The sequence below is a fragment of the Spermophilus citellus genome (genome assembly GCF_964194105.1).
Source record: "Spermophilus citellus genome assembly, chromosome: 1".
In the NCBI taxonomy this organism is placed as follows: Eukaryota; Metazoa; Chordata; class Mammalia; order Rodentia; family Sciuridae; genus Spermophilus; species Spermophilus citellus.
The window spans coordinates 40532220-40544881 of NC_138182.1; the positions used below are offsets into that span (position 1 = coordinate 40532220).

The 12662-nt window shown below is 34.5% G+C and overlaps 1 protein-coding gene across 2 annotated transcripts in view; it reads left to right on the forward strand.

The window, feature by feature from the left end:
* The window catches only part of SUCLA2 (succinate-CoA ligase ADP-forming subunit beta), a 44184-nt gene extending 32461 nt beyond the window's left edge, over nt 1–11723 (forward strand). For both annotated transcript variants that reach the window (XM_081276359.1, XM_081276360.1), the window contains exons 7-11: nt 3027–3188; nt 3283–3425; nt 5931–6051; nt 6490–6578; nt 10954–11723. In XM_081276359.1, coding sequence (XP_081132485.1) covers nt 3027–3188; nt 3283–3425; nt 5931–6051; nt 6490–6578; nt 10954–11028 — 590 coding nt within the window. In that variant the 3' untranslated portion in view covers nt 11029–11723. The remainder of the gene's footprint in view (nt 1–3026; nt 3189–3282; nt 3426–5930; nt 6052–6489; nt 6579–10953) is intronic.
* Nucleotides 11724–12662: the final 939 nt, after the last annotated feature.

Below are 12662 nucleotides of genomic sequence, written 5' to 3' on the forward strand. Positions count from 1 at the left end.
CTTTTCTCGAAAGAGCCCTGGTTCCTTTTTGTGGAAAAGTATATTTAGGCACCAAGAAGTACACGCTATCTATACTTATTGCTGTTAATGTGTCATGGCAAGGGCTTCTGAGCAGAGCCAAAAGGTAGGTAGGGGTGTGTGTGTGTGTGTGTGTGTGTGTGTGTGTGTGTGTGTGAGAGAGAGAGAGAGAGAGAGAGAGAGAGAGACACATAAAAGACATGTTTATGTCTATCTCTTTTTTAAAATCTACATTTTTGCGTGTGTGTGTGTGTGTGTGTGTGTGTGTGTGTGTGTGTGGTTGGTTCTGGAGATTAAACCCTGGGGTGCTTTACCCACTGAGTTACATTCTAGCCCTATCATCTGTCTGTTTATCTATGAACGACAGAATTTTGCTTAGTTGCTAAGGATCTTGCCAAGTTGCTGAGGCTGACCTGGAGCGTGTGATCCTCTTGAATCAAACTCCCAAGTAGTTGGGATTATAGGCATGCACCACCACCCCAGGCCAAAATATCTGAAATTTATACTGATATTTCTAATTCTAATCTAATTCCTAGAGGTTCATTCTAGTTCTGCCATTTTTGATATTTGACATTCTGTTATACAACATTTATAAAACTGACTTTCATTATCTTCATTTGCTTATCTACTTCTGGTCTTTTTCCCTACCACAGAGTATTAGTCTTGGCACTATTGACATTTTGGGATAGATTATTTTTTGTTAGGGAGGGCTATTCTATGCATTTTAGGGTATTTAACAGGATGTTTACTAAATGGCACTTAAGACATTTGTAGATGTCCCCTGTGAGTCAGAATTGCTCCTGATTGTGAGAACCACTGCTATGATCTGAGTTTTCACATGTTATATCCCTTGAGCCTGAAGAATTTCCTGTAAGCATTTCTCTTAATGTAAATCTGCTAGTGATGGATTTTGTTTCCGTTTACTTAAAAGTGTTTTTACTTTGCCTTTCTTTTAAAGCATATTTTGAGTGGATATAGAATTCTAGCTTGATAAATTTTTCTTTCACCCTTTTTCTCCTCTATTCTTCTCCCTTTGCCTTCCAGTTTTATATAGACTTCTTGATACTATGCAATAGGTCACCAAGGTATGTTTTTTTCTTCCTTCTTCAGATAGGACAACTTCTCTACATTCACTGACCCATTACAAATCTGTTAAGGCTATCCAATGAATTTTTCACTTCAAGATATTGTACTTTTTAGTTCTAGATTTTTCATTTGGTTTTCTGCTGAGATTATCTAACTATTCATTTGTTATGACCATGTTTTCCCTTAAATCCTAAACATGTAAAATAATTATTTTGTAGTCCTGATAATTTCAAATCTGGGTCATCATGGGTTTTGGTTTCATATGACTGCTTTTAATTATATATTATATGTTTGGAGAGAAATGGATTCTGTCATCTTCCTCTGAAAGAATATTGATTTTTTTTTCTATTGTTGGCTATTAACTGGACTCAAAACTATCTCCAGTGTTGTGTGGCAATTGAAACTGTTCATGTCTTCAGCCAGCTGTTGTTCAGGAACTGCAGAGAATATTGTAATTAAAAAGGAAATGAGGGCTGGGGTTGCGGCTTAGTGGTAGAGTATCTACCTTGTACATGTGAGGCCCTGGGTTCGATCCTCAGCACCACATAAAGATAAATAAATAAAGGTATTGTGTCTATCTACAACTTAAAAAAAAAGGGAATGAGGAAAGGTCAGAGTACTTACTGAAAAATGAGATTAGAGGAGTGACCTTCAGGAGAGCCATTTTGATTGTGTGCTGGAGGTAAAAGCTAATAGGAGTGGGTGTGAGAGAGAATGGCAAGAGAGGATTTTGGTATAAGAAGTCTCATCATAGGAGTTGGTAGTTTATAAGTATTTGAGATTACATGGGCCACATATGATTTTGCATTCTACTATTTTTCCCCTTACTTTTGTTTTTCTTCCTTTCCACCTCTTTTTTCTTTATGATCCTTTAAAAATATAAGTCCTATTCTTATTTCGTAGGCCATAATAAAAACAGGCACAGGTCTAATCTGGCCCATGGGCTATAGTTTGTTGACCCCTCTTTTAAACAGGTAAGTTTTCTAAGGAGTTCTGCTCTTTAGGAAGCAAAGAAGAAGGGGAAGGTAGAGTTAGGTAATATTTTTTCTTTATATTAAGGTGGAGAAATAATAGTATTTTTACAAGTTGGAGGGATTTAACCACTAGAAAAGTGGAGAGAGGGGAGTCTGTACTGCCCCCCTGGAACTGAGGATTGAACCCAGGAGTACTTAACTGCTACCACATTCCCATCCTTTTTTTTTTTTGTTTGTTTATTAAGAAGGTATGATTGAGTTGCTTAGGGCCTCCTGAAGTTTCTGAAGCTGACCTTGAACTCACAATCCTCCTGTCTCAGCCTCAAAAGCCACTGGGATTATAGGCATGCACCACCTCTCTCATGGTGAGGGAGGGGATTTTTAATTGGCAAAGATAGAATTGCTAGAACAGTGTACCTGAGTGATGAGAGGCAATATATGATATGGGGCTCAAGTGAAGGGGTAGCTAGAAACATGGGCAGTAAATCCTGGAAAGTTTTTAAAAATTTTAAATGTTTTGGAGATTTTTAAAAAATTATTTGCATCTTTATCTAGTGCTCAGGATATAGAAACAGCATCTGTGGAGCATGATGTAGTGGCACATGATTATAATCCCAGCAATTTGGGAGGCTGAGGCTTGAGGATTGAAAATTCGAGGCCAGACTCAACAATTTAGCAAAGCCCTAAGGAACTTAGCAAGACACTGTCTCAAAATAAAAAATAATTTAAAAAGCGGGGAGGGTGGCACTGGTGATGTGGCTCAAGGTTGCATTAAGCACCCTTTGGCTTAATATCCCCAGTACCAAAAAAAAAAAAAATTCATTGTGAACATAAATTGAAATACTTAAGAAGCTAAATTACAATGTGCGTTCTCCCTAAACAATGTTATTGGATAGTTCATTGTGTCTGTCTTGACATTAATTGTTTTCTTTTTTTTCCCCTTGAAAGTGTTATGTATGGACGCAAAGATCAATTTTGATTCTAATTCAGCCTATCGCCAAAAGAAAATCTTTGACCTTCGGGACTGGACCCAAGAAGATGAGAGGGACAAAGATGCAGCTAAGGCAGATCTCAACTATATTGGCCTTGATGGAAATATAGGCTGTCTAGGTATCACGAGTCTTTATGTTGGAGTTGGTCTCGCTAATCTTAATTTGTTTTCTCTGTGTTTGTTGCTTATACAAATCTTTTTTCCTCCTAATAGTAAATGGTGCTGGTTTGGCTATGGCCACAATGGATATAATAAAACTTCATGGAGGGACTCCAGCCAACTTTCTTGATGTTGGTGGTGGCGCCACGGTTCATCAAGTAACAGAGGCATTTAAGCTTATCACTTCAGATAAAAAGGTAAGCTCAGGGCTTATGTTTTACAATTTGAATTGTGAGAAGTAACTTGATTAATTATTAGATGTTATCATTGTGATAGTTGGGCTAAAATTTGAAAGACCTCAACAGTTTGGAAAAAGGAATTGAAATTAGTGCAATAAAAGAGAACTTTTGGCAAAGTTGCCCAGTTAGCTTTGTGATTTAGCAAACCAGGTAAAGAATTACTAGGTGATATTATAAGTGGTGATGATGATCTGGCATGGGAGCTTTCCATATAGCAGATAATTTCATAATTCCTTTTTTTTTCCTTCTGTAACTCCCATTTAGTTGACCATGAAAGCCCAGGAATTAGAAAAATATATAAAGCTACAAAGAAGAAAGTTAAAAAAAAAAAAAAATCACCTTTGGTCTGGCGTTGTAGCTCAGAGGTAGAGCATTTGCCTCGTACGTGTGAGGCACTGGGTTCAATTTCCAGCACCACATATAAATAAGCAAAAAAATAAAGGTCCATCAATAACTAAAAAAATATTTAAAAAATCACCTTTAATTCTATCTAGAGATAACTTTAATTATTATTGATTTGATGTTTTCTTTAAGGCTTGTTAATATATATGTATTTCACACACAAACACATCACATATTACTTTATAAATAACTATCATAAGATATAATTCACATAGTACACAGTTTACACATTTGTATGTTTGTTTGTTTTTGTGGTACTGAGGATTTAACCCAGGAAATTTTATCACTGAGGTACATCCCCAACCCTTTTTATTTTTTATTTTGAGACAAGATCTCACTGAGTTACTGAGGCTGACCTTGAATTTGTGATCCTCCTTTCTCATCCTCCTAGTCCCCCGGGATTACCAGCATGTACCACCATGCGCAACTTGTATATATCTTTTAATACACACACACACACACACACACACACACACACATAGAGAGAGTCTTTATTTTTATTACTAACATATCTTGAACACTTTTTGCAACACTAATGTATTTTCCAAAACTTATTTTGATGTCTGTATCTATCTTATAGATGTGCCATTATTTACAATTATGCATTTATAAACAATTATTGAAATAAAAGGGATATGAAGCATCATAATCTAGAAGACACATATATTGTTACCCATCAGATATTTGTTAAGGAGTATATCTATTGTGTGACCAGTGTGAATTTTGTAAGGAAAATTATATGCTAAAAGTGGGACAGATATTTATGGAGAGAGTTGAAGTCATGAGGCAGACTGCTGAAAGAATTGCAGATGAATCATTGTTGATTCTTCAGGTAATGCTAGTGTTTCAGGGTTTATTCATTTTTAACATTTTTGCTTTTACTTGAAGTTGGGATAGATAAAGTTGGCTAGAATTGTTCAAAGATGTAGTGTTTGAACTGGGTCAGTGAAGGAAATGGTGTGACAGTATTGATCAGGCAAGGGACAGTGTCATTGAATGACTGCTTTATAGGACACATGCTTTAGAGTGAAGAAAGGTCAGTTGAGAGCTGATAGACCAGGAGATTGGAAAGGTATTGAGGGGCTAGAGAAAGAATTTTAAGAAGAAAAGATTGGGTTTGATGGAGTTAGAGGGGAAAGGCACTATAGGTGAAAGTGGAGGACATTAAGCAGAGAGTGAGATTTACACATTTGATATTCTGGAGATGCTAATAGTAGAATCCTTTGGCCTAAATTCTTCAGCTGTCCCAGAGCCTTCCTAGCAGCCATAAAGTTGAGGGAAACAGTATTTTGACATATCTGTAAACATTTGTATTTACCACTTGAGAGGCTCAGTAATAGCTAATTGAACTAAACCTCTTTAAAATTTTTTTTGGGGGAGGTGGTGGAGCAGAACACTGATTCAGAAGTATCAGTGTGATAGTAAAAGAATGTTGACCCAAATAGGCCCCGAGGTTTAGAGCTTTAGTGTAGCCAAGAGTGGGCATACAGAAGTTGTGATTCTGATGGGCAGTGAAGAGATGATAGGTAATGGACTCTAATGGAGATCATGCATGTTGGTGAATGGTTATATTTAATAGGAAAAAGTAAGTGAAACTAGGGAGATACAGTAGAAAAGAGAATATGAACCAGGTGTTGAAATTACCCAAGAAAGTGGAAATAAGTTCTGGTGGGCAGTGGACTAAGAGCTAGAAGATGAAATGGTGGTTTGGTATGAAAATATTTCCATGGAATAAATTTTTATAAGGCACAAAACCTAGTATTTTCTTGTGAGGCAAGGACAAATACTTAGTCCTTTAAATTTTTTTTTTTTGAGGGGGGCGTCGGGTATCAGGGATTGAACTCAGGGGCACTCAGCCACCAAGCCACAACCCCAGCCCTATTTTTGTATTTTATTTAGAGACAGGGTCTTACTGAGTTGCTTATCACCTTGCTTTTGCTGAGGCTGGCTTTGAATTCACGGTCCTCCTATCTCAGCCTCTTGAGCTGTTGGGATTACAGGTGTGCGCCATTATGCCTGGCTCCTTTAAATTTTTAATTTACTAAAAACACTTTATTACAGGTACAGGCCATTCTGGTCAACATTTTTGGAGGAATCATGCGATGTGATGTCATTGCACAGGGTATTGTCATGGCAGTAAAAGATTTAGAAATTAAAATACCTGTTGTGGTACGGTTACAAGGTGAGTATTAATGATATTTGATAATTATTTTTCCTAATTGCTAAGAAATTCATAATTCCAAGGAGTTCAGTTCATTACAGTTTACAAATAGTCGTGTCTTTTAGGTGAAAGCATTATATAATATGAAATTCAAAAGCTATGTTTTAAAAACAATTTGTACATTGGGGCCAAAATGTTTATAGTTTTAATTAATGTAATTTGATATATTTTTTATTGTGATTTATCTGGAATTCTGACTTGCCTTAATTACCATGAACATGGTGAGGTGAAATATTTTATGAGATAATTACAGGCTTTTGTAGTATTTTCTTTGATTTATGATAAATGATGGAAGTATTTGTATGTTGAAGTTTCATACTTGTTGTAGCAGAGATTTTAAATGCTTTTGTGTATATATTTAAAACAATATTTATTTATATTTGCAAAAATCATTTTTAGGTACACGAGTTGATGATGCTAAGGCACTGATAGCAGACAGTGGACTTAAAATCCTTGCTTGTGATGACTTGGATGAAGCTGCTAGAATGGTAAATGGGCTTTGTTGATCCAAGGACAAATTTTTAGTGTGTAAAGAATTTATAAGCCCTTTGATTCTAAAATGGACCAGCTAATTGTTAATATTACTAATAATTATTGCTTCAGCTAAATATTATATAATGAACTGTTAAAATTATTCATATTGGTTAAAAATGGTAAGGCAAATTTTATTCAGGAGGAGTATTACAATAAATACAGAGACTGATGAGATGACGTTTTGCAGGGGGAAATAAAGATGGTGCTCAGCTCCGGACACAACAAGAAAAAGTGAGAATTTATAACCAAGGAGTAGGGTGGGGGTCAGTAGATGGAAAATTACTTAAACATTATGGGTAAGGTTGAATTTTGGCTAAACTGTTACTCAGATTGGACAATGCAGAGTCAGACATGGAAGTCCAAAAGTCAGTGCCCAGCTAAAAAGAGTTTGGAGGAGCCTATGAGAATTTGCTGAAGAAGAGTATCTTTCTCAGAACCTCTTGTACCTATGATCCATCTTAGACAATAATTCATGCCCAGTATGATCTCATCTGTATTCTTTCCTACTTTTCCCCCTACCATGATAATTTTGAAGTAAGTCCCACATGTTTTATCATTTTATCTCGTATCTGTAAAAGATAAAATGTTGGTCATGATATAAAAAAATTACTGTTATTTGTTTTAAGGAGAATAATGGTATTAGGGTTATATTTTATTAAAAAGAATCTACTCAGTATTGCAATTTCTCTGGTTATCTTATTTTTTTTGTCCACATTCTTATTGGATCAAAATAAGCCTCTCATTGCAGTTGGTTAATAAGTCATTACATTTCTTTCTTTCTTTTTTTGGTGTTGGAGATTTAACCTAGGGGCATTTTACCACTGAGCCACATCCTTAGCCCTTTTTTGTTTTTTATTTTTATTTTTAAAAATATTTATTTATTTATTTTTTAGTTGTAGGTAGACACAATATTTTATTTTTATGTGGTGCTAAGGATTGAACCCAGGGCCTCATGTGGGCTAGGCGAGCACTCTACCACTGAGCTACAACCCCAGCCCATGTTTTTTATTTTGAAACAGAGTCTTAACTGAGTTGCTTAGGCTAGTCTTAAACTTGAGATCCCCCCTGTCTCAGCCTCCTGAGCTGCTGGGATTATAGGCTTGTGCTACCATGCCCAGCTACATTTCTTAATCTATAGGTCCTTCCCTCCTTTCAAAATTCTTCTCCAGCATACTTGTCAGAAAATTCATGTCAATGATCCTGTAGAGTTTTCCATAATCTCAATTTTAATGGTTGCATTCCTGGGTGTCATGCATTTAGCATGTTACTCTGCCTCCTGTATCTCCTCTAAACTGGTAGTTCAATCTATAATATTGGCCATGTTTGTATTAGACTAGGGGGAGTAGGAAACACTAATATTTTATAGTTGGTTGGTATTTTTCAATTCCATAGGAGGTATATAATGTATAATTATTTCTCTTTTAGTGGTGTTAGCAGCCACTGATGATCATACTTTAGAGCCAGTATTTTGTTTTTCGTTCTAAGGCAGTGATAGTCTAATTATCATTCTTCTTTTAGAATGTGCCTAAAAAGTTAAACTTTCTTAGATAAACTATTTGTTACCATGAAGTGCTTTTTTTTTTTTAAATAGAAAATTCATGATAATTACTTGAATCTTTGCCTTTATTGGCCAGGTTTCAAAATAGTGGTTTTGCTCCATTATATCCTATAAAGGTGACCCAGCTCTTTTAGTTTTTACTTTTTGTATTTTGGGGTTTTTTTTGTTTGTTTGTTTTCATGTGTTCATTTCCATTCTGGTGGCAGACCATGTTGTCATGGATTAATATATTACGTGAGGTTGATAAATTTCATTTATTATTATTGATACAAATTGTCTTTTTTTGGTCAGTGAGAACCTCTTCAGGTTGGTACCTCAGTCCTTCTAACATACTCTCTGATATGCTTTCTGGTATGATGAGATGTTTCAGGTTCATCTTTGTATTATTGGTTCAGGCCTACAATGAGCCAGATGTAGAGACCAAAATTCAACTTAATGAGTATTCATGTCTACTTAGTTTAGTTATTGTTTCAGGGTTTTTTAAGCCTAGGAAACATTTTTTAAGGAGATAGATTCTAACGTAAATTCATGCTAATATTTCCAAAGCAAATGTAGGAAGACAGGTTTTTGTCTGACATGTATTTCTCCTATGCCATACCATAATCATTATTCAATTGCTTTGTCTCTCAGCACAGATATGACAGTTTTACAATAGAAATATCAAAGTATGTTTTAATTTTATCGGAGGTTCTTTGTGTCTTTTAGGGTATTTCTCACAACTTTATTGGATTTTTAAATTCATGTGGAATAATTCTCTGTGAGTTTTGCCTCAGCTTGATCTAGTTAATTTTATTTTTAAAGGTTGCTTTAAAAAATAAAACCTTTGTTTTATGTAAATATTTACATGAATCCAAAATCAAGGTATGTTTAGAGAATTTAGCTTATTATATCTTTTCGTATTTTCCTTTTTTCACAGGTGTGTAACCATTAGTTTTTTTTTTTTTTTTTGGTACCAGGGATTGAACCCAGGAGCACTTAAGCACTGAGCCACATCCCTAGCTCTTGAGACAGGGCTCTGCTAAGTCACTGAGGCTGATCTCAAAGTGGTGATCCTCCTGAGTTGCTGGGATTACAGGCATGCGCCATCCAGCATTGTTTTTTAAAAATAGTTTTTGGTTTGTCCTGTAGTTATTTTTATACCTAAGGAAATTTTAAGTGTGTATATGCATGTTTGTGCATGTATGTATGTGTGGATGGGCATAGATGAGAAGCCCTCCCCTCCCTTACCTTCAGTGAATGGTAGCACATACTTTACTTTTGCTTACCAGCAATAAATCTTGGAGAACATTTACAGCAAATACAGGGATGTTTCTAGATGACAGCTTTGACTTTCTTCTATTTTCGTGGATATTTTATTGAGTTGTCTTTGGGGCTCTGTGGTTTAATCAATAATAGACTCTTGAGACTTGCTGAATTAATGTGTCACTTCACAAGAATAATAATGTTTTATGTCCTTCTTTGGGAAAGTTACCTATTACCAAATAAAATTTGGAATTTATATTCAATCCTGAGTTAAAATTAAAGATTATGAGTAAGAAAATGGTAGGGGGAAAGTGTTTCAGAAAGCTTGTTTTTTGACATCAAGGTGTGAGATAAGTTGGAGAAGACATGAGGGGGATAGTAGGATTTTGTTTAGTGTAATAATTAGATACAAAGTAAGGCAAAGGTAAGGAATACATTATAATTTCTGAAAACATATGTTTGCAATGAAATCCTGAATTTTGAAAAGCTAGATGGCCTTGGAAAGAAAGGGAAAAAATCAGTAGGACCTTGATTAATAGACTACACGAGATGAAAATTGCACAGTTGATTTAAGTTGTAATTGCAGGCTTTTAGTGATTGGGGGCTTTTTTATTTTGTTTTGTTTTTAAAAGTAACACTGAAATGTTTCTTTCTTATAGAAGTCATGTCAATAATAAATGTGATGATGATGATATTAGCAACTGCTACCTGCTACCATTTTTTGAGTATTTATATACACACAATAGGTTATTTTTTTCTAGGATTTAATATAAGTTTGGTGATAAATTTTTTTTTTATAGACCAGTAAGTTAACCTATTCAGAGTCATATGTCATAATCATCAGAACGTGATTTGAATCCAAGATGTCTATCTTTAAACTCTTTTTCTTGCAATGTTGGGGATCAAATCCTTGTGCATGGTGGGCAAGTGTTCTACCACTGAGTATATGTAAGCCTCCTTTTTTTTTTTTTTTTTTTTGTAAATACTCTGTGGGAAAGAGAGAAGCTAAATTATTTTTTGATTTAAATATGTCTAATTTGTGATATTTTATATGGAAATAGATATTCTCAGATTGTAGAGGGCACTGGTATTTTACATAGAAATTACTAAATTACTGATAGAAAGTAAAATACTCCTTTATTTGAACTCCTACCCAATAAGCTAAGATTGTACACATTTTTCAAAATAAATTTTTATTTATATGTGCTTTGAATTGTGGGGTATCCAACAAAGACACTTAACTGTTCTGTAAGATAAAATTTAAAAAGATATATGCATACTTAATCATCTACATATCTATCTTTTATCAGAAAGTATTTATTTGCAGTATGGGTTATGGGGTGTATCAGACTTGACTGTCCTATTTTAGTGTCAGTTTCTTGTAAGAATACAATGTGATTTATAAGAATGTCAGAATAGCGCTGATGTTTTAAATGGAAAAGATTGTGGATTAATTTACATTGAGCTATAGTTCTGAATTTACCCTTTTATGAAAATAGAGACAAAGATGCTCTGTTCTTTCTTTTCAGGTTGTAAAACTCTCTGAAATAGTGACCTTAGCCAAGCAAGCTCATGTGGATGTGAAATTTCAGTTGCCAATCTGATCTGAGATGCCAGCGGATGGGCTAAAGGTGTTAAAATGTGCTATAATCCTTAAAAATACTGTGTCCTATGTTATTGTTCTTTTTAGTATGTGGAGATTGTAATTGCCATGTAGGCCCACAAAACTTTTAAAAGCATTTGGTCTACATTTAATTCTGCTGTTCAGAATGGACTGCTTGCATAAAGAATGCATAATGCAGAGTTTCTTTTGTTGGTAGCCATCTTTCTTCTACAGAATGTCACTTGGATTATGCCTGTTTATTGTTGTTGGATACAGAGTTCTTCCTGATAAGAGTCCTATAAAGAAAATAAATATGATGATAGAGCTTTATTCTTTAGCATTAAAATATATTATATCAAATAACTAGCTTCATTAGTAGAGCAGTGTATTAAAACAATGTTTTATATAAGAAGTGTTTATCTTCAGCACCAAATACATAATAAATGTATCAATCACTATTTATAAACAGAGCTTTCAAACACTCCTCAGAATGTTGTTTTAAGTATTTCAGTGAAGTAACTTGTTAATTATTTGAACATTGTTTTAATTATTACAAAACAATGATGACTGCAAGTCTCTGTGATTCTGTGGTAAGAAACTTCTGTAGGTTTGTATCAAATAAAGGCATTTTTGCCAAGGACTTGGTAGATGAAATTTAAAATGTCAATTTAAGTTAATAAAAGTTTCTCAATGTGATTTGTATTAATGTTTGCTTTTGTTTTGGGGTTTTATTCTGTTTTTTTTTTTTTTTTAATTTGAAGCAAACATAGTAGAAGATAATATGTTCCTCATTTAATTAAAATAGGTCTAAGGGACCAATTTGTAGATCATATACATGACATGACAGTACATATTATAAAGCTATCTACAGAGTTCACTGGAATTCTTCTATTTAGGTGCATGCCATATGATACATTTTCTAAAGGAAACACTGTCCTTTGTGCCCATATGTGTGTATAGTTTTTATTTATTGCATAAAACAGTGTTATTATTTAACTAATACTACAAAAGAAAACTTCTCCTTATTTTGTTGTTCTTAAAGTGTGATTAGATGTTTGTACTATGAGAGAGAGAGAGTATCACAGAGTGACTATGAGCACAAAATTTGGCTTCACTACTTACTAGATAAGAGTTTGGTTAGGTGTGGTAATATTAGTGTACTTTAGTTTCCTTAGCTTCTTTCTCAGCAATAGAACTACTTATAGGGGAAGAGAGAGAGAGAGAGAGAGAGAGAGAGAGAGAGAATAGTGAGAGAGAAGGAACACATGAGATAATTCATATAGAGAAAACAAAATATGGCCAGGTGCTACATGCCTATAATCCCAGAGGCTCTGGAGGCTAAGGCAGGAGGATCCCAAGTTCAAAGCTAGCCTCAGCAACTTAGTGAGATTCTGTCTCAAAAATAAAAAAATAAAAGGGGTTGGGGATGTGGCTTAGTGTTAAGTGCCTCTGGGTTCAATCCCTGGTGCCATTCTGACTGGAGTGAGATGAAATTTTCTTTATTTATCTACTGAAGGGCACAATTCAAAGCACATCTAAAAAAAAAAAAAAAAAAAAGGAAGAAAAAATATTCATTTAAGCCAAATATATGTTTGACAGTTCAGTTGAAATATATGAAATATATCATGTTGTAGG